Source organism: Dermochelys coriacea, chromosome 2, assembly GCF_009764565.3.
Source record: "Dermochelys coriacea isolate rDerCor1 chromosome 2, rDerCor1.pri.v4, whole genome shotgun sequence".
Classification (NCBI taxonomy): Eukaryota; Metazoa; Chordata; order Testudines; family Dermochelyidae; genus Dermochelys; species Dermochelys coriacea.
In genome coordinates, this window is record NC_050069.1 from 198,471,115 (window position 1) to 198,489,613 (window position 18,499).

Consider the following 18,499-nt stretch of genomic DNA (forward strand, 5'->3'; position numbering starts at 1 on the left):
GATAGCTGCTTTCAACTACCTGAAAGGGGGTTTCAAAGAGGATGGCTCTAGACTGTTCTCAATGGTAGCAGATGACAGAACGAGGAGTAATGGTCTCAAGTTGCAATGGGGGAGGTTTAGATTGGATATTAGGAAAAACTTTTTCACTAAGGGTGGTGAAACACTGGAATGCGTTACCTAGGGAGGTGGTAGAATCTCCTTCCTTAGAGGTTTTTAAGGTCAGGCTTGACAAAGCCCTGGCTGGGATGATTTAACTGGGACTTGGTCCTGCTTTGAGCAGGGGGTTGGACTAGATGACCTTCTGGGGTCCCTTCCAACCCTGATATTCTATGATTCTATGATTCTATGACTGAAGAGTTACAAAAGGATCTCTCAAAACTGGGTGACTGGGCAACAAAATGGAAGATGAAATTCAGTGTTGATAAATGCAAAGTAATATACATTGGAAAACATAATCCCAACTATACATATAAAGTGATGGGATCTAAATTAGCTGTTACACTCAAGAAAGACGTCAGTGTGGATAGTTATCTGAAAACATCCACTCAATGTGCAGCAGCTGTCAAAAAAGCAAACAGAATGTTGGGAATCGTTAAGAAAGGAATAGATAATAAGACAGAAAATGTCATATTGCCTCTATACAAGTCCATGGTACACCCATATCGTGAATACTGCATGCAGATGTTGTTGCCCCATCTCAAAAAAGATATATTGGAATTGGAAAGGGTTCAGAAAAGGGCAACAAAAATTATTAGAGGTATGGAATGGCTTCTGTATGAGGAGAGATTAACAAGACTGAAACTTTTCAGCTTGGAAAAGAGAAAACTAAGGGGAGATATGATTGAATTCTATAAAATCATGACTGGTGCAGAGAAAGTAAATAAGGAGGTGTTATTTACTCCTCCTCATAACACAAGAACTGGGGGGGTCACCAAATGAAATTAATGGCAGCAGATTTAAAACAAACAAAAGGAAGTCTTTTTTTCACACAATGCACAGTCAACCTGTGGAGCTCTTTGCCAGAGGATGTTATGAAGGCCAAGTCTATAAGAGGGTTCAAAAAAGAACTATACAAGTTCATGGAGGATAGATCCATCAATGGCTGTTGGCAAGGATGGTGACCTTAGCCTCTGTTTGTCAGAAGCTGGGCATGGGCGACAGGGGATGGATCACTTGATTACCTGTTCTGTTCATTCCCTCTGGGGCACCTGACATTGGCCAGTGTTGGAAGACAGGATACTGGGCCAGATGGACCTTTAGTCTGACCCAGTGTGGCTGCTCTTATGTTTGTATGTTAATACTTCCATATCTCACAAGAGTGTTGTGAGACTTCAGCAATGTTTGTAAAACACTTTGGAGACTTCTGACAAAAGAAGTGCTAAGTGTTGTTTATTAGTATCAGGTTTGCTCTAATATACAATATCAAAACTCCTCTAAATAAATGATTAGTCTAAATTAAATATTAATACAATTATACCTGCTGATCTGTAAAAATACTTGACGTAGATAAATGTGAAGACTTCTAGATTGATACAGTTTGCAAAACTCATTGAAAATAGATGAGTTGCTCTTGAAGAATGCCTAAATGGATACATGAGCGTGGAATCTTTTGGCAAACATTGTCCACAGGGCCCACTTAACTTCCTTTCTCTGGGTATTATAGAAGAAGTGGCTCCAACCATTCTAACTGGAAAAGAAGCAGTGAGCAGAGTGCAGAGCATTATCTTTGATACTTCCCATGTCAGGGTTCATCCTTTTTTTCTAACCTTTGGGTATTATATTGGTATATAGCTGGTTTGTTACTTTTTTAAAAAAGTATATTGAGTGCTATACATTTAAAATGCCAACCATACCATCACTTTGTCTTTTTGTTTGCATTTAATAACTAATTCAAAGTTAAGCTTCTTTTGTTTACTAGCTTGTCACTGTGATAATTCATATTGTCAAAGCTCTGTGATGCCTACCCCGTGGTGCATACCATCTGTTAATGTAAAAGGAAAATATGTACATGCATCAGGTTGTCAAGGAAGAAAAATGTATCCTTTTGTGATAAATATTAGCTATAGGAGATGGCAGAAAAAATAATCTGTCCTGTATATTTTGAAGTAGTGACTTACTGATAGGCAGCCATGACCACAAAAGAAAAATAAAAGCAGTGAAATAACAAAGGCAAATAAATAAGCGACTCTCACGACTTTCTCAAATCAGCTGTTCGGGTCTCTTCTAATTTCCATTCCTTCCTGTCCTTGGGCCCAATCCTATAAAGTGCCGACAACCTCCTGATATGCGCTGACCACACTCATCTAGTAGGATTGGACCTGTACATTTATTGCCAAGGTTTATATCTCGGTGAACTGGGCAGAAAGCTGGACTTTTATTCAGAGCTGAATTGGGCATTCCCTTAATGAGATCTACCTTTTTTGTAGTCCCTGACTTTCTGACACTATTAACTTAAAAATTTGTATGTTGCAGTGAACACATTGCTATACGTATGTTACTAAAAACATCGTGGATTCTCTTTCCAGAACCTCACCCACCTCCTCCTGTAATCGACCTATAACCTCTGACTGAATTACTGAAGTCCTCATACCATGATTTAAAGACTTAAAGTTACAGAGAATCTGCCGTTTACTTTAGTTTAAACCAGCAAGTGACCTGTGCCCCAAGGTGCAGAGGAAAGCGACCTTTCCTCCATGGTCTCTGCCAGTCTGACCTGGGGGAAAATTCTTTCCCAACACAAAATATGGTGATCAGTTAGACCCTTGAACATGTTGCAAAACTCACCAGCCAGACAGCTGGGAAACAATTCTCTGTAGTAACTCAGAGCCCTCCCTATCTAGTGCCCCATCTCCATCCATTGGAGATATTTGCTAATAGTAGTCAAAGATGGGCCATATGCCATTGTAGGCAATTTCATCATACCACCCCCTCCATAAACTTATAAAGCTCAGTCTTAAAGCCAGTTAGATTTTTTTGCTCCCACTCGTCCCCTTGGAAGACTGTTCTAAGACTTCACTCCTCTGATGGTAAGAAACATTCACTTAATTTCAAGCCTAAACTTGTTGATGGCCAGTTTATATCCATTTATTCTTGTGGTAACATTGGCACATAACTTAAATAATTATTCTCCTTCCCTGGTATTTATCCCTTTGATGTATATCTAGAGAACAGTCGTATCTTCTCTCGGCCTTCTTTTTGTCAGGCTAAACAAGCCGAGCTCCTTGTGTCTCCTCTCATAAGGTTTACCTCATCCTAGTAGCCATTCTCTGCATCTGTTCCTGTTTGAATTCATCTTTCTTAAGTTTCTGGGAGACCAGAACTGCACACACTATTCCAGATGAGGTTTCAGCAGTGGCTTGCATAATGGCAATAACACTTCCCTATCTCTACTGGAAATACCTCACCTGATGCATCCTAGGATTGCATTAGCCTTTTTCACATCTGCATCTCATTGGTGGCTCATAGTCATCCTGTGATCAGCCAATACACCCAGGTCCTTCGCCTCCTCTGTCACTTCCAACTGATAAATCCCCAGTTTATAGCAAAAATTCTTGTTGTTAGTCCCTAAATGCATCACTTTGTACTATTAAATTTCATCCCATTTCTATTACTATAATTTTCAAGGTCCTCCAGATCTTCTTGTATGATATTTCGGACCTCCTCCATATTGGCAAATCTCCCAACTTTGTGTCATCTTCAAATTTTATCAGCACATTCCCACTTTTTGTGCCAATGTCATGAGTGTTAAATAAGGTTGGTCCTGTGACCGATCCTTGAGGAACTCCACTGGTAACCTCCCACCAACCTGACTGACCATAAATTTCAGAATGACCTGTAGTAGTCTCCCCTTTAACCAGTTCCTTATCCACCTTTCAATTCTCATATTAATCGGCATCTTCTCCAATTTAACTGATACTCTTCCACATGGGAAATTATTAAGTGCCTTACTGAAATCCAGGTAGCTTAGATCTACTGCATTTCCTTTGTCTAAAAAATCAGTTCTTCTCAAAGAAAGAGATCAGGTTTGTCCGGCACAATCTACGTTTTTAAAAGCCAGGTTGTATTTTATCCCAATTACTGTTTACCTCTATGTCCTTAGCTACTTTCTCTTTCAAAATTTGTTCAAAGACTTTGCATACAATTGTGGTCAAACTAATGGGCCTGTAGTTTCTTGGATCACTTTTTTTTCCTTTCTCAAAAATAGGTTTGGGTACGACCCCTGAGTTTACAGATTCATTAAAAATCCTTGCTATAGGGCTTGCAATTTCACGTTCCAGTTCCTTTAATATTCTTGGATGGGGATTATCCAGGCCCCCCCCAATTTGGTGCATTAAACTGTTTGAGTTTGACTTCCACCTCAGATGTGGTTATTTCTACCTCTGTATCCTCATGTCCATTAGCCACCCTGCCACTACCTCTAAACTCCTCATTACCTTATCAAAAACTGAGGCAAAGTATTCATTTAGGTGTTGGGTCATACCTAGATTATCTTTAATCGCCACCCCATCCTCAGTGCTTAGCGGTCCCATTTCTTCTTTCCTTGTTTTCTTTTTATTTATATGGTTATATAATCTTTTACTGTTGTTTTTAATTTCCTTTGCAAGGTCCAACTTTGCTTTACTTTTGGCAGTTCTCACTTTTCCTCTGCACTTTCTGACCTCCAAGAAGTAGCTTTCCTTGCTGATTCTTCCAATCTTCAGTTCCTTGTAGGCTTTCTGCTTTCTCTTAATAACCTGTTTGAGATGTATGTTTGTCCACTTTGGCCTGCAACCTTTCTCTGAGAATTTTTTCCCCTTGTTTGAAATCCAAGCTTCAGATAGCTTCTGCAACTTTGCCTAAAAATAGTTCTAACCCTCCTCCACATTCAGACACTTGAGTTCTTCAATCCAATCCACTACCTTAGCTAATTCCCTTAAATTTTTAAAGATTGTGCTTTGAAATCAAGGGCCCTTGTTGCAGACCTGTTTTTGTTTCCTTCCATTTAGTTTAACTTGGATTAATTCATGATTACTCCAAGATAATGTACATGCACAGCTTCCACATCGAGTCGTTTTCATTGTTTCTTCCATTCTTGGGCCACTACCACTGCTGCCTCTGAAGCTGTCATAGCCTCCCTCTCATTTGTAAGGTTTTCGTATCACCCATAAAGGCTAAAAGTGAGGGTGAAATCCTGGCCCCAGTCAGAGTTTTGCCACTGACTTCAATTGGGCCAGGATTTCACCCCTAGATTTTTTTTTTTTTTGAGAGAGAGAGTTTAAAATCTGTAGAAACTGATGGCAGTAGCTTTGGAAAACTTCCTACTCTCGTTGGCAAGTTGATATTTTTTTTCTAGTCTTGACTATGTCATTATGGCATAGCACAGTGGTTTCCAAACTTTTAATAAGACCAACGAGCAACTGCATTTTGTCTTTTTTTGTGACCCATCATTACATATACACACCCTCAGCTCCACAACCCTAATCCCGGCCCAGTGGGAGGGGCGGTGGCCCAGTGAAAGGGGGTTGGAGAATGAGCTCATCCTGCAGCAGTGAGTGCTGTCCTGTGGGGCTGGTTTCAGCTCCCTTTTCCAGGAGTTGCAACCTGGCTTATGGGGTCACAGCACCACTCAGGTTTGGCCGAACCACCCCATCATCATGCCGAGGAGCAGCCAGTCTAACCCGCAGTGGTGCTACAACCCTGAGTGTCCGTTGTAGTACCTGGAGTTGGAGAGCCAATCCCAATCCCACCGGACAGGCGCCCCACTGTAGGGTGAGATTGGTTTCCAGCTGCCTTCATCTACCTCCCCCAGCATCACTTAGCACAACAGGGTCCATAACAGGGGGTTGCCTCCTGGCACTACCCTAATGTAAACAGCCAAATCTACAGCAAGAAATAATAATATGCTGGAGGAGGGAACAAGCCAGTAAAAATGGATGGTGGTAGCAAGTTACTTGGGATCCCTCTTCGTCCTCTCTATCCTCTTCCCAAAAAACAGGTGTTTAGGAGCCAGGACTTACTTATCTTGTCTTTTATGTCCTGTATTTTAAGGTATGTCCTCTGTTTAAAACCTAGTGGCTCAGGTTGGGCATACAGTACATCTATTCTTTTTCACATCTTGATTTCTAAAGTTTTTCAAGTTGGTTCTACTGTGTGCTATTACTTCCTGTCATTATAGCACAATCATATTCTGTCATCCACTTTATTTTTAAGGGAATGAGATGTTAATTCTGCAGTGTTGATGTTTTACAATGCCTGATCAAGACAAAAAGGTGAAGAGCACAGAAAAAGGAACAGATAAAAAACCTCAAGGGATCACTGCAAGGTATAGTATCTGATAATGGTTTAGTTTGTTTGAACCTCAACGGTGACTTTCTGGAATTTGTACCATTTGCCAAAGTTAAATGCTTTAACGTTAAATGTTCTATACACATGGCAACTGTTACTCTGGTCAGAGAGTTTATTTAGACCTTTGGTGATTTCAGGCAATCTGGAGAAACAAATCAATGGTTATGAAACTTCTGTATGCAAAAAATAAAACAATAGACTACTAAGGCAATGCCAGAGAATTGCCTTTTCTCTCACCAATGTTGATCACACAAATTGACCTTGTTTATATTGAGCAGACTACTTGTTGACATGGTTATAAATAACTTTGTCTAATGAGTTATTAATAGATACATTATTATGTTTTATCCTAGGGATTACTCTGATCTTAAAAGACTTCGGTCTCTTTTAAATGTCCAGTCAAGCAAACAGCAGGTATTTTTAGTAGTCATTATTCAACATGCTGAACAGTTGTATGATCATGCAAAATAATAATTGTGGTAGTCAGTGTGAATTTTGTGCATTGTCAGAAATAGTCAAAGAAGTTTTAGTGAGCTCATGTGCAGTTCAATTCACTAGAAACTTTTATTTTTTTGGCAATAGCAGAGTTTTTCTCTAGGAAAAGTCCCATTTACACAGTGTAAAGGAATGAAATCAATCAGCTTTTTATGCTGATATGTTCATTTTTTTAAATAACAGCAAAATTATCTTCATTTGTTTTGCTGTGTCAACATATCTAGCAGAGTTAATGCTGTCACAGTTATTTATAGTTAAACAGTTTGCCAACTTTGTCTTTTTCCACACCCTTTGATAATGTCATGAGGAAGTGGTCTCCATTTTCAGCAAGAGGCAGGTTAATTATAACATGATGAAAGGAAGTGAAGGGTGCAAAACCACAAGTAAACAATTCCACCATGTATAAATAGTGTTTAGAGAATGAAAACTTGAGGTTAAAACTATGTCAAGAAAATGGATTACACTGGTAGTTATCTGCTTATAAGTTTTCTAGTGTTTGCTGCAAAGTCCTCTTTCTCCCACTACCTGTTGGGACTTCTCTCTACCGTTTGAAAAAAAAAATATTTTTTTAAATTGGGAAAATCATGTTAATCCCTACTTCATGTGAATCCACATAAGTGTGGGTGTTACTCTATGGTCTAGCTGGATGGCCCATTTCTCTTGTTCTTCTACATTCTATTCAACATGATTTTCATGGGATTGACTGCTGTGGCGTGGCTGAAAGTACTGACAAATGGAGGCAGTCCTGAGAAATCCATCCAAAGCCCAATGTAGGTAGATATGTAACATAGCAAGGAGCATCCTTACTGCTTGTAAATCCATTGCCAATGCTATACAAAGGTATGGAGAATTGATCCAGAGAATTCTTTGTAACATACAAGGCTATGTATTTGCTTTACTGAGGCTGAAGTTTGCAAGCTATGAGGCAGGTAGCTGCATCTCTCAGATTTCTAAAATGTGAAAAATTACTCTCCAGGATACTATCACAATGGATAGCAGTGGTTGGAGGGAGTATTTTGTGTGTGGATGCACTGCACCTGTTTACACAAATCAAGCTAGTAGGTTTAGACATCCTTACAGTAACTGAGAGTGGTAGAAATACTTAGCATTTAAAGTTGCAATGGCTGAGTCACCTAATACAGATAGACCTCTAAAGTGGCAGGAAATATTGTACCTCTGTGCAGCTGTGTAAGTGGGATTGACAGTAACATTTCTGAAACAGTGTATAATGTCAGTGGTTTAATACAACCTGTAGCAGGCTGGCGTGGAGGGTCACTGATCTCAAAATTTGTCATATTTCTTCATCTACAAGTTTGATCCAGTACTGCGTTGGATCAGAGCATTAAAATAGCTTTGTTTGTATTGTGTGATGTATGCATTACCTTTATAATGGCAATTGTTGGATCTTAAGTTAGACAGTATCTGAAATCCCAATAAGAATTTGAAAAGACAAAAGCTTTTCTCTGCTTGGTTACTTTCTATATACTGTTTGCCTTATGCACAGCCTCCCTTGCATTTGCAGCTCCCAGCCATTAATTTTGAAACTGCTCAAAATACTATGACCAAGTCAGAACAATACACCAACAGGACTAATGGACAAAGAAGCCGAGGTCAATGGCAAGAATCAACTGAAGCTGTTGAGCTTGAAAACTTTAGGTAAAGATTGTACCTTTCTTTTAATCAAATATGCAAAGTATGGATGGAGCATGAACTTGGACTTCTAATCCTAACTCTGCTTCTGTGGGTTTAAATTACACCTTTAAATTTACAACAGTTTTTCTTCTTATGTTGTTAATGATGGATTTTTAAAAAATAGCAAAGGTGAGGTTAACAGTGCTAAAGGTATAATTGATACTTGCAACCCCAGAATCTCATGCTTTTTAAGTGGTAAAAATGTTTGAAGGACATATTAAATTATACATATTCACTTCTAAAGGAGAGAATAGATGTGTGGTTTGCAAAATGCAATAAATAATCTGATTAAAGATTTCCCAAGGGCAGTTCGGCAGTTCAGATTGCTGTTCCATTAAGGATTTTTTCATTTGCATTGTTATAAACACAGGAAGGAATCATAAGATGCCTAAGGTAGAATCTGATGTGTTCTTCAGATGTTATGTGTTCTTAGGGGCACCCATTATTTAAATGTATATGGTTAAGAAAGTTCTGCCAGCCATGCTAGCTGAAAAGTTGAACATATTGCATTTAAGTGGTTGAAATGCTTTGTTATATCATCAAGGTTGTACTGTGTACAAGCGTCATGGCTGTGCGAGAGAACGAGCACACACAACATCAGGAGAATCAGGAGGTTGGATAATCAGGGGATCCTGAGCAGATTCTTCAAAGTCTGTTGGGCTTCTTCTTCAAAGGATAGAAGACATGTGCAGCTGCTAAGATTTGGAGGACAGAAACACCAATCTTTCAGAGTTTAGAAGCTTTGTTCAAACCTTGGCAGACACATCTGACCTCTTAGCTAAATGAGAATTGGATAATTGAGATCTCACTGGTTTTCATTTTAATTAATTTTTAAAACATCATATAAAATATTAAAACATCTCTAAATCTAACATCATTAGGAAATGTCAGAAAGATGAAATATGGCTTTTTTTAACCTTCAAAACCCCCTGTTATGTCAGATTAATTCTGCTTCTGCTAAAAAGTGCTACATCTTCTAAACGTTTAGGTTAATAGCACGTGTATTTAATTATTATGAATTATTGTCCTTCAAGACCTTTTCTTCATGACTGTCTGGTCCCTGTCACTGGCCCAAAATGGTTCCGTGCCACTTCACTCTTGTTTGTCATTGTTATTTATGTAACACTTCAAGCGTGCATCATGCTTTCCAGACAGAAGCCCCATAGAGCTTACACCATACATTCAACATTACATAACAAAAAGTGATGGTAGACAATAAGGTGGGCACTGGAGTAAGCTTGGGACCATGCGACTTAGGATCATGCATTAAGTCAGCAGTTCAGAATCATTTGTTTAGCTTTTTCTGTATGCATTTTGCAGTTGGTGTTTCTTTTAAGTAATTTGGTTTTACCTTATGAGTATTTTTTAATACTGTTAATACATCTGAAAGTGTTATCTTTCAGTGAGCAAAAAAAAGAGGGGCAGAGCTGGAGCCACAGTACCAGTAGTGACAGTGTATGAAGGCAGTTACCGAATGGCTGCTCCCACTTGCTGCTGCATAGGCTGTTGAGATCTGCTAAATGCTAATTTATATAAAGTAGTAGTCATGTTAGTCAAACAATTTGTTACCATACACTATTATAATCTCAACAATTAACTGTCTGCTAATAAAGTCTGTTTTCTCCTCATTGACTTTCAGTAATCTAAACATACCTTACTACAGTGCAATTAACAAAACTGCATTTTTCTTCCCTGGCCCCCACAGTATGAACTACAGGAATGAGAGACATTTTAGCAAGCACGCTCAACACAAACAGTTTCAAGAGATCTTTACAGCTTTGGTTAAGAACAGACTTATCTGCAGGTAAGACCATGTGATACATGTAGGTCTGTAATAGAGGAGACTACTCATTTGCTTGGATTAGGCAGGGATCCAAGAAGAGAGAGTAAGGTGTGGCTTGTACATGTCAGCAACAGTCCCTGTGGTATGGAAACTGTTGGTTTCACAATATGTAGCTTGGAGATCTTTAATATAAAAAAACCTGGGTCTCCCAATCTAAATCTGGGCAGATGATGATAATACTTCTCTGCTTCTTGAGTTCATTTACACACTGCGAACCTGTTGTCTTAAAATTCTGTAATTTTTTTATTGGCAGTCGATTCTTTGATTTCCCCTGTTATTGATGGCATGCCCATCTACAAAAAAAACAGGCTCCAATGACATTTCACTCATTTCAATTGCATCAGCACTGTAAAACTAGCTTGCTACTCATACTGACTTGACCATTGAAGGCTGATAGAGGGGAAACCCTTTTCATACCATTTCTCAGAGAATTAGATCAAAACTTCACATGAAATTGTAAAGACTGGCCTAATGTTCACAGCTGGGCTCGTGTCCAGAGATAAGGATGGCCAAGGTAGGGATCAGAGTAATTGCTAGAGCCATGATCAATAAGCAAGAGTGAGAGTCAGGCTGGGGTCTGAGACTGGAGATTAGAGTTAATTACCAGGATGGAATCAGGAGACAAGAGCCAGGGTCAGAATCAGGCTAGGGTTAGAGATTTGAGATCAGAGGCAAGATGCAGTCTGGAGTTGCCAAAGGCAGAAGTCTCTGTGTTTTGTCCAGGAAACTTCCTGGAGTGCCCTCCAGGGTTAAATATTGAATTTGGCCAATCAGAAGGCTGCAGGGTGGTGTCACTCTACTCCCTTTGAGCAATACTTCCTGCAGTACCTAACCGTCACTGTGCTCAATAGATGTAGCTCTGCATATCCCCCGCCACCCTCTCCAGTGGCAATATGGGAATGTCAGCCATCCCAGGCTCCACAGACCTGGGTTTTAGTCTCACACATCTTTACAGAAATAAGTGAGACATTCAAGAAAATATGGGCACTGAGATTTATTTTATGAAAGAAATGTATATTTTATATTTAAACAAAATTTTCTATTTAAATCCCAGGCAAAACTTTCAAAAAACACCCAAGTGATTTAGGAGCTTTAAGGCCAGATTTATAAAGGTATTTAGGCACCTAAAGCTCCAGTTAGATGTCTAGGGAGATTTTCAAAGAACCTAACCAAGTTAGTCACTCATCTCCCCTTGAGAACCATGAAAGTCAATGGGAGTTAGGCACCCAACTTGCTTAGAACCTTCTGTAAATTCCACAAGATGCCTATCTGCATCTTTAGACATGTAAATACCCTTGTAAGTCTGGTCCTACTTTTCATTTTCAGCAGTGTTTTATGCACTTAGGAGGCTAAGTCTCCTTGCAAAGGGACTTTGGCCATGTCTGCACTGCAGACTTCTGGGCTGACATAGCTCTTCCAGGAGTCATTCCTGACCAACACAGTCCTATTGACAGAAATCCCTAGCGCAGAGGCAGTTATACTGGCAAAACTACACTTTTGCCAGTATACCTTATTTTGCGCAGGGCAGTGTGTGGAATAAACTATGGCAGTAAAAGTGCAGCTTTGCTGGTATAGCTGCGTCCACATGAGGAGCACTTTGCTGGTAGAGTACAGAGGTATAGCTATACCAGGAAAAGCTCTCCTAGTGTAGACATAGGCTTAGGTTCCTATGTGCCCAAGTCATTTTTGAAAATGGGACTTGGGCCATGGCTACACTACAAAAATACTCCGATTTTACGAAGTAGGTTTTTGGGAACAGGTTGTATAAAGCCGAGTGCATGCGTCCACACTAAGCACATTAATTCAGTGGTGTGCATCCACAGTACCATGGCAAGCGTCGACATTCCGAGCCGTGCACTGTGGGTAGCTATCCCACAGTTCCCGCAGTCGCCGTTGCCTATTGGAATTCTGGACTGAGCTCCCAATGCCTGATGGGGCCAAAAATTTGTTGTGGGTGGTTGTGTAAATGTCATCAATTGACTCTCCTTCCCACCATGAAAGCAACAGCAGACAATCTTTTCGCACCCTTTTCCCTGGATTGCCCAAGCAGACGCCATAGCACGGCAAGCATGGAGCCCGTTCAGCTGACCGCAGCAGTTATGACCATTGTAAACACCTCACGCATTATCATGCAGTTTATGCAGAACCAGCACCTGAAAAACCAGGCGAGAAGGTGATGGCAGCGCGGTGATGAGGACATGAACACAGATTTCTCTAAAACCGTGGTCCCCAGCAATTTGGAGATCATGGTGTTACTGGGGCAGACACATGCTGTGGAACCCGGGAAACAAGCACAGAGTGGTGGGGCCACATAGTGTTGTAGGTTTGGGATGATTCCCAGTGGCTCTGAAACTTTCGCATGCGTAAGGGCACTTTCATGGAACTTTGTGACTTGCTTTCCCCTGCCCTGAGGCGCAAGAATACCAAGATGAGAGCAGCCCTCACAGTTCACAAGCAAGTGGCAATAGCCCCGTGGAAGCTTGCAACGCCAGACAGCTACCGGTCAATCGGTAATCAATTTGGAGTGGGCAAATCTACTGTGGGGCTTGCTGTGATGCAAGTAGCCAATGCAATCATGAGCTGCTGCTATCAAGGGTAGTGACTCTGGGAAATGTGCAGGTCATAGTGGATGGCTTTGCTGCAATGGGATTCCATAACTATGGTGGGGCTATATATGGAACGCATATCCCTATCTTGGGACTGGACCTCCAGGGCAGCCAGTACATAAACTGCAAGGGGTATTTTTCAATAGTGCTGCAAGCATTAGTGGATCACAAGGGACCATCAACATCAACGTGGGATGGCCGGGAAAGGTTCATGATGCTTGCATCTTCAGGAACTCTGGTCTGTTTAAATGGCTGCAGGAAGGGATTTACTTCTCAAACCAGAAAATAACTTTTGGGGATGTTGAAATGCCTATAGTTATCCTTGGGGACCCAACCTACCCCTTAATGCCCTGGCTCATGAAGCCATACACAGGCACCCTGGATAGTAGTCAGGAGCTGTTCAACTAGAGGCTGAGCAAGTGCAGAATGGTGGTAGAGTGCGCATTTGGACGTTTAAAGAGTCACTGGTGCAGTTTACTGACTCGCTCAAACCTCAGCGAAACCAATATTCCCATTGTTATTGCTGCTTGCTGTGCGCTCCACAATCTCTGTGAGAGTAAGAGGAAGACGTTTATGTCGGGGTGGGAGGTTGAGGCAAATCACCTGGCCACTGAATATGCACAGCCAGACACCAGAGTGGTTAGAAGAGCACAGCAGGAAGTGCTGCGCATCAGAGAAGCTTTGAAAACCAGTTTCATGACTGTCAGGGTACTGTGTGACACTTCTGTTTGTTTCTCCTTGATGAAAACCTGCCCCCTTGGTTGACTCTAAATTCTCTGTAAGCCATCCGCCCTCCCCACTTTGATCACAGCTTGTTTGCAAAGGAAATAAAGTCACTATCGTTTAAAAAAACATGTATTCTTTATTAATTGATTATAAAAATAGAGAGATAACTCACAGGGTAGCCTGGGTGGGGTGTGGGAAGAGGGTAGGAGGGAAGGAAAAGGCCACTTTTAATTGATTATAAAAATAGAGAGATAACTCACAGGGTAGCCTGGGTGGGGTGTGGGAAGAGGGTAGGAGGGAAGGAAAAGGCCACTTTAAAACTTGTTGAATGACAGCCTTTTGTTGCTTGGGCTGTCCACTGGGGTGGAGTGGTTGGGTGCCCGGAGCTCCGCCCTCACCCCGCGTTCTTGGGCATCTGGATGAGGAGGTTATGGAACTTGAGGAGGAGGGAGGGCAGTTAAACAGGGGCTGCAGCGGCAGTCTGTGATCCTGCTGCCGTTCATGAACCTCCACCAGACGCCGGAGCATGTCCGTTTGATCCCGCAGTAGCCCCAGTGTTGCCTCATGCCTCCTCTGATCTTCCTGCCGCCACCTCTCCTCATGTTCATCGGCCACTTTCCTGTACTCTGCTATTGTGTCCCTCCACACATTCTGCTGAGCTCTGTCAGCGCCAGACGACTGCATGAGCTCAGAGGACATTTCATCGCGTGTGCGTTTTTTTCGCCAGCTTATCTGAGATAGCCTTTGGGATGGAGGAGGGAGGCTTGAAACATTTGCAGCTGCTGGAGGAAAAAAAGGGAGTGAAGTATTTAAAAAAATACATTTTACAAAACAATGGCTATCTTTCACAGTGAACAACACTATTCACATTACATAGCACATGTGATTTTGGTACAAGGTAGCATTTTGCATCTTATATTGAGTGCCTGCAGCTTTGGTGTTAGAGATCACACACGCAGTGCCGGGCAACAGAATTCGGCTTGCAGGCTGCCATGGTAAGCCATAGTTTTTCGGCTTCTGCAAACTTCATAACAGCAGCGCCCTCCTCTCCCATCCCAAGCAAAGCACATTGAGTTGGCCATTCAGTGAGCTGTAGCTCACGAAAGCTTATGCTCAAATAAATTTGTTAGTCTCTAAGGTACCACAAGTCCTCCTGGTTCCATTTAGTGCTGCGGTTTTCCTGTTCATGTGCAGCAGCAGAAAGCAAACTAACCCCCCCCACCCCATCCAGTTCTCTGGGATGATCGCTTTACCCCTCCCCCCATCGCGTGGCTGGTATCAGGGAAGATCCCTGCTAGCCAAACGCGAACAGCTCAGTGCCAATGGCCCCCCCCACCCATGTGCCTAACTGCGGGGAGGATTTCTTTTCAGCCACAAGCAAACAGCCCAGTAGGAATGTCCCCTTAATTAAATTTCCCTATTTCAACCAGGTTACCATGAACAATATCACACTCCTGAGGATAACAGAGAGATAAAGAACGGATGTTGCTTGAATGCCAGCAAACACCGGGACCATACGCTGCCAGGCTTTGTCATGCAATGATACCAGATTACTTGCTACTAGCATGGCATGGTAAAGTGTCCTACCATGGAGGACGGAATAAGGCTGCTCTCCCCAGAAACCTTCTGCAAAGGCTTTTAGAGTACCTCCAGAAGAGCTTAATGAAGATGTCCCTGGAGGATTTCCGCTCCGTCCCCAAACATGTTAACAGACTTCCAGTAGCTGTACTGGCCAAGAATGCATCCCAAGTCCTCAGGGCTATTTAATCATTAAAAAAATGCTTGCTTTTATAACATGTATTATATTTAAAAAGGTACACTCACCAGAGGTCCCTTCTCCGGCTTCGTTGGGTTGGGAGGGTGTTTCAGTCAGAGTGATAAAAAGATCCTGGCTGTCGGGGAGAATGGTGTGTTGTGTGCTCTCCTCAAGCTCGTCCTCCTCCTCCTCATCTTCCCCATCTGCAAAATCCTCAGGTTATGGCGGAGAGTACCCCATCATCGGAGTCCACGGACAGGGATGGGGTAGTGGTGGCCCCCCCTAGAATTGCATGCAGCTCAGCATAGAAGCGGCATGTCTGGGGCTCTGTCCCGGAGCATCCATTTGATTCTTTGGTTTTCTGGTACACTTGTCTGAGCTCCTTAAGTTTCACATAGCGCTGTGTTGCATCCTTGCTGTAGCCTCTGTCCCTCATAGCCTCGGAGATTTTTTGAAATGTTTTGGCATTTTGTCTTTTAGAAGGTAGTTCTGATAGCACGGATTCCTTTCCCCATACAGTGATCAGATCCAGTACCTCCCGTTCAGTCCATGCTGGAGCTCTTTTGTGATTCTGGGACTGCATGGTCTCCTGTGCTGATGAGCTCTGCATGGTCACCTGTGCTGATGAGCTCGCTTTGCCAAACAGGAAATGAGATTCAAAAGTTCCAGGGGCTTTTCCTGTACACCTGGCCAGTGCATCAGAGTTCAGAGTGCTGTACAGAGCGGTCACAATGGTGCACTGTGGGATAGCTCCCAGAGACCAATACCTTCAAATTGCATCCATGCTAACCCTAATTTGAAATGGCGATATCGATTTCAGCGCTAATCCCCTCGTTGGGGAGGAGTACAGAAATCGGTTTTAAGAGCCCTTTATGTAAAAATAAAAATGCCTTCGTTGTGTGGACGGGTGCACGGTTAATTTGATTTAACGCTGCTAAATCCAACATAAACTCGTAGTGTAGACCAGGCCTTAGACTCTTAATTCACTTAGGCACTTTTGAAAATTTTAGCCCCCTTCTATTTTGGGTACAGTGCAATGTGTCATTGTACTTCTGTAGAGGAACTGTACTGAGACAACCTCATTTGCTGATAATTCAAGGAAACGGTATGTTATCTCTTTCCAAACACTATTTATGCATTGTGACATACCTAATTATTTCTGACTTTTTTGTTTTTCCATCCCTTTGATGATGCTATAATGAAGTTAGTACCTTGTACTGAAAATGAAAGACCTGTATAAGGTTAATAATGCTAGCATATATTAATAGCCCTGTGAAACCAGTAACACAAGTGCAGTCACAAGGGGATTACATGCTCTTTTATAAGCACATTGCTACTAGTATGTTGATAGCCTCTCTTTAGGACAACTGCCATTGCAGAAGGTCAAAGCCTCTAGAGCAGTGGTTCTTAACCTTTACAACAGCCTGCACCCCTTTGGTTTTCAAAATACGTTCTTGCACCCCTTATCAAAAATCAAAATATGTTTTCGCACCCCTTATCAAAAATCATTGAAATAGGTCAGTTCTTTAAACCTAGATATATTTTTTGTTTGTATATTACAGTAATTGTTAAAAAATGTATAATGTTAACAAATACATAGGTTTGATGAAACAAAGTAGTTGTACTTACCTGCCTGTGCTTAATTTGTGTTTTTGATGATTTACCTTCTAAAAAAAATCTGGCCTATCTCGCACCCCCAGAGGATGAGTGAACCCCAGGTTAAGAACCACTGCTCTAGAGGCTGCATTGGATAACTACTACCCCTGCAGGGGAACATGAAAGACAGATTGCCCTGTTAAAGCCTATGGATTCTATCAGGGATCTGGGCCTCCTGAAAAACAGAGACTTTAAGGAATCACTTCTTAAGGCATGCTGAAGAGCACTCCTCTTCTATTCCACACACTTGCCAAACAAGAATAGCAGTCATTTTACAGCATATAATAATATTTTTTATTTACAAAGCACAACCCCTCCCCCCACCACCTTGCAAAAGCATTCTGTGCAAGCCATCAATTTTCCTTGAAAGCAAAGCACCACTTTTCTGAGGAGGCAAGTGTGAGGATAGAGCCATTACTCTTAACAAAGCTTGGATGCAAAGAGGCTGTCCCAAATAAGTTGATGCCGGAGTTCTATTTGCATCTATTACAGCACAGCCTTTATTTTTATCAAAATATTTTTAGCCATTGGCTTAATTCCCAACAGCAAATGATAACAAGGGAAGAGAACTGCCATATCACGTAGGCTTCTTCTGTTTCTGGATAACTTGTCCAGAGAAATACAGATACACATCCCTTTATAGATAGATATAGATAGATACTCACCTCTTATATATATGGAGTGTGTATCTATAAAAAGGTGTGTGTGTGGGGTGGTGGTTTTTTTTTTATAAGAATATAGAATATATAGCTTTCATAGACAATGGAAAACCATTTGTTTGTATCCTATCTTGAAAAGTTATAGCTCAGTGATGCTCAGTCCCGGAACTTGGTAGTACCATTGTGTCTAAGTGTTTCACTTTAAGCACACGAGCAGCCCTATTGAAATCAGGGGGACTACTTGTGCTTAAAGATCAGCATGTGCTTTTCTGGATTAGGGCCCTGAGTGAATATTGTGTCTATTAGGTGTAACAAGTGATAGTTAGTAATGTGAGTTTAATGAAATCTAATGTGTTCATAGGGAATTCATATTGTGTCAGCTATATTGTATTTATCGTGCTTGAATACAAGTAGTATTAAAATATGCTGTTTTGTTGATTTTCATGCTTAATCTCATAATGACTCATGACCAAAATTGAAAAACTGTATTATGTATGTTCATTGTTACGCATTTGTTATTGCCTCTGGTTTATAACTGGATGTTTTTGATGTTTCTGCTATAGGGAGTGGGTTAATCGAGCCCCATCCATCCATTTCCTGAGAGTACTAATCTGTCTGAGATTATTAATGAGGGATCCATGCTATCAGGTTGGTTTGCCAAAATATCGTTTCTTATTGAAAGACAGAACACATATAAACTATATATGTATTGTATATGTAATATGAAAACATAACAGTAAAC

The 18,499-nt window shown here is 41.3% G+C and overlaps 1 protein-coding gene across 3 annotated transcripts in view; it reads left to right on the plus strand.

Moving 5' to 3' along the window:
* NEK10 (NIMA related kinase 10) overlaps positions 1 to 18,499 on the plus strand; it is a 178,153-nt gene that overhangs the window by 6,229 nt on the left and 153,425 nt on the right. For 2 of the 3 annotated variants that reach the window (XM_043509011.1, XM_043509009.1), the window contains exons 2-6: positions 6,190 to 6,301; positions 6,678 to 6,738; positions 8,342 to 8,475; positions 10,217 to 10,315; positions 18,321 to 18,405. In XM_043509011.1, the coding sequence (XP_043364946.1) occupies positions 6,228 to 6,301; positions 6,678 to 6,738; positions 8,342 to 8,475; positions 10,217 to 10,315; positions 18,321 to 18,405 (453 nt within the window). In that variant the 5' untranslated portion in view covers positions 6,190 to 6,227. The remainder of the gene's footprint in view (positions 1 to 6,189; positions 6,302 to 6,677; positions 6,739 to 8,341; positions 8,476 to 10,216; positions 10,316 to 18,320; positions 18,406 to 18,499) is intronic. The other variant, XM_043509010.1, reaches the window with a different exon arrangement.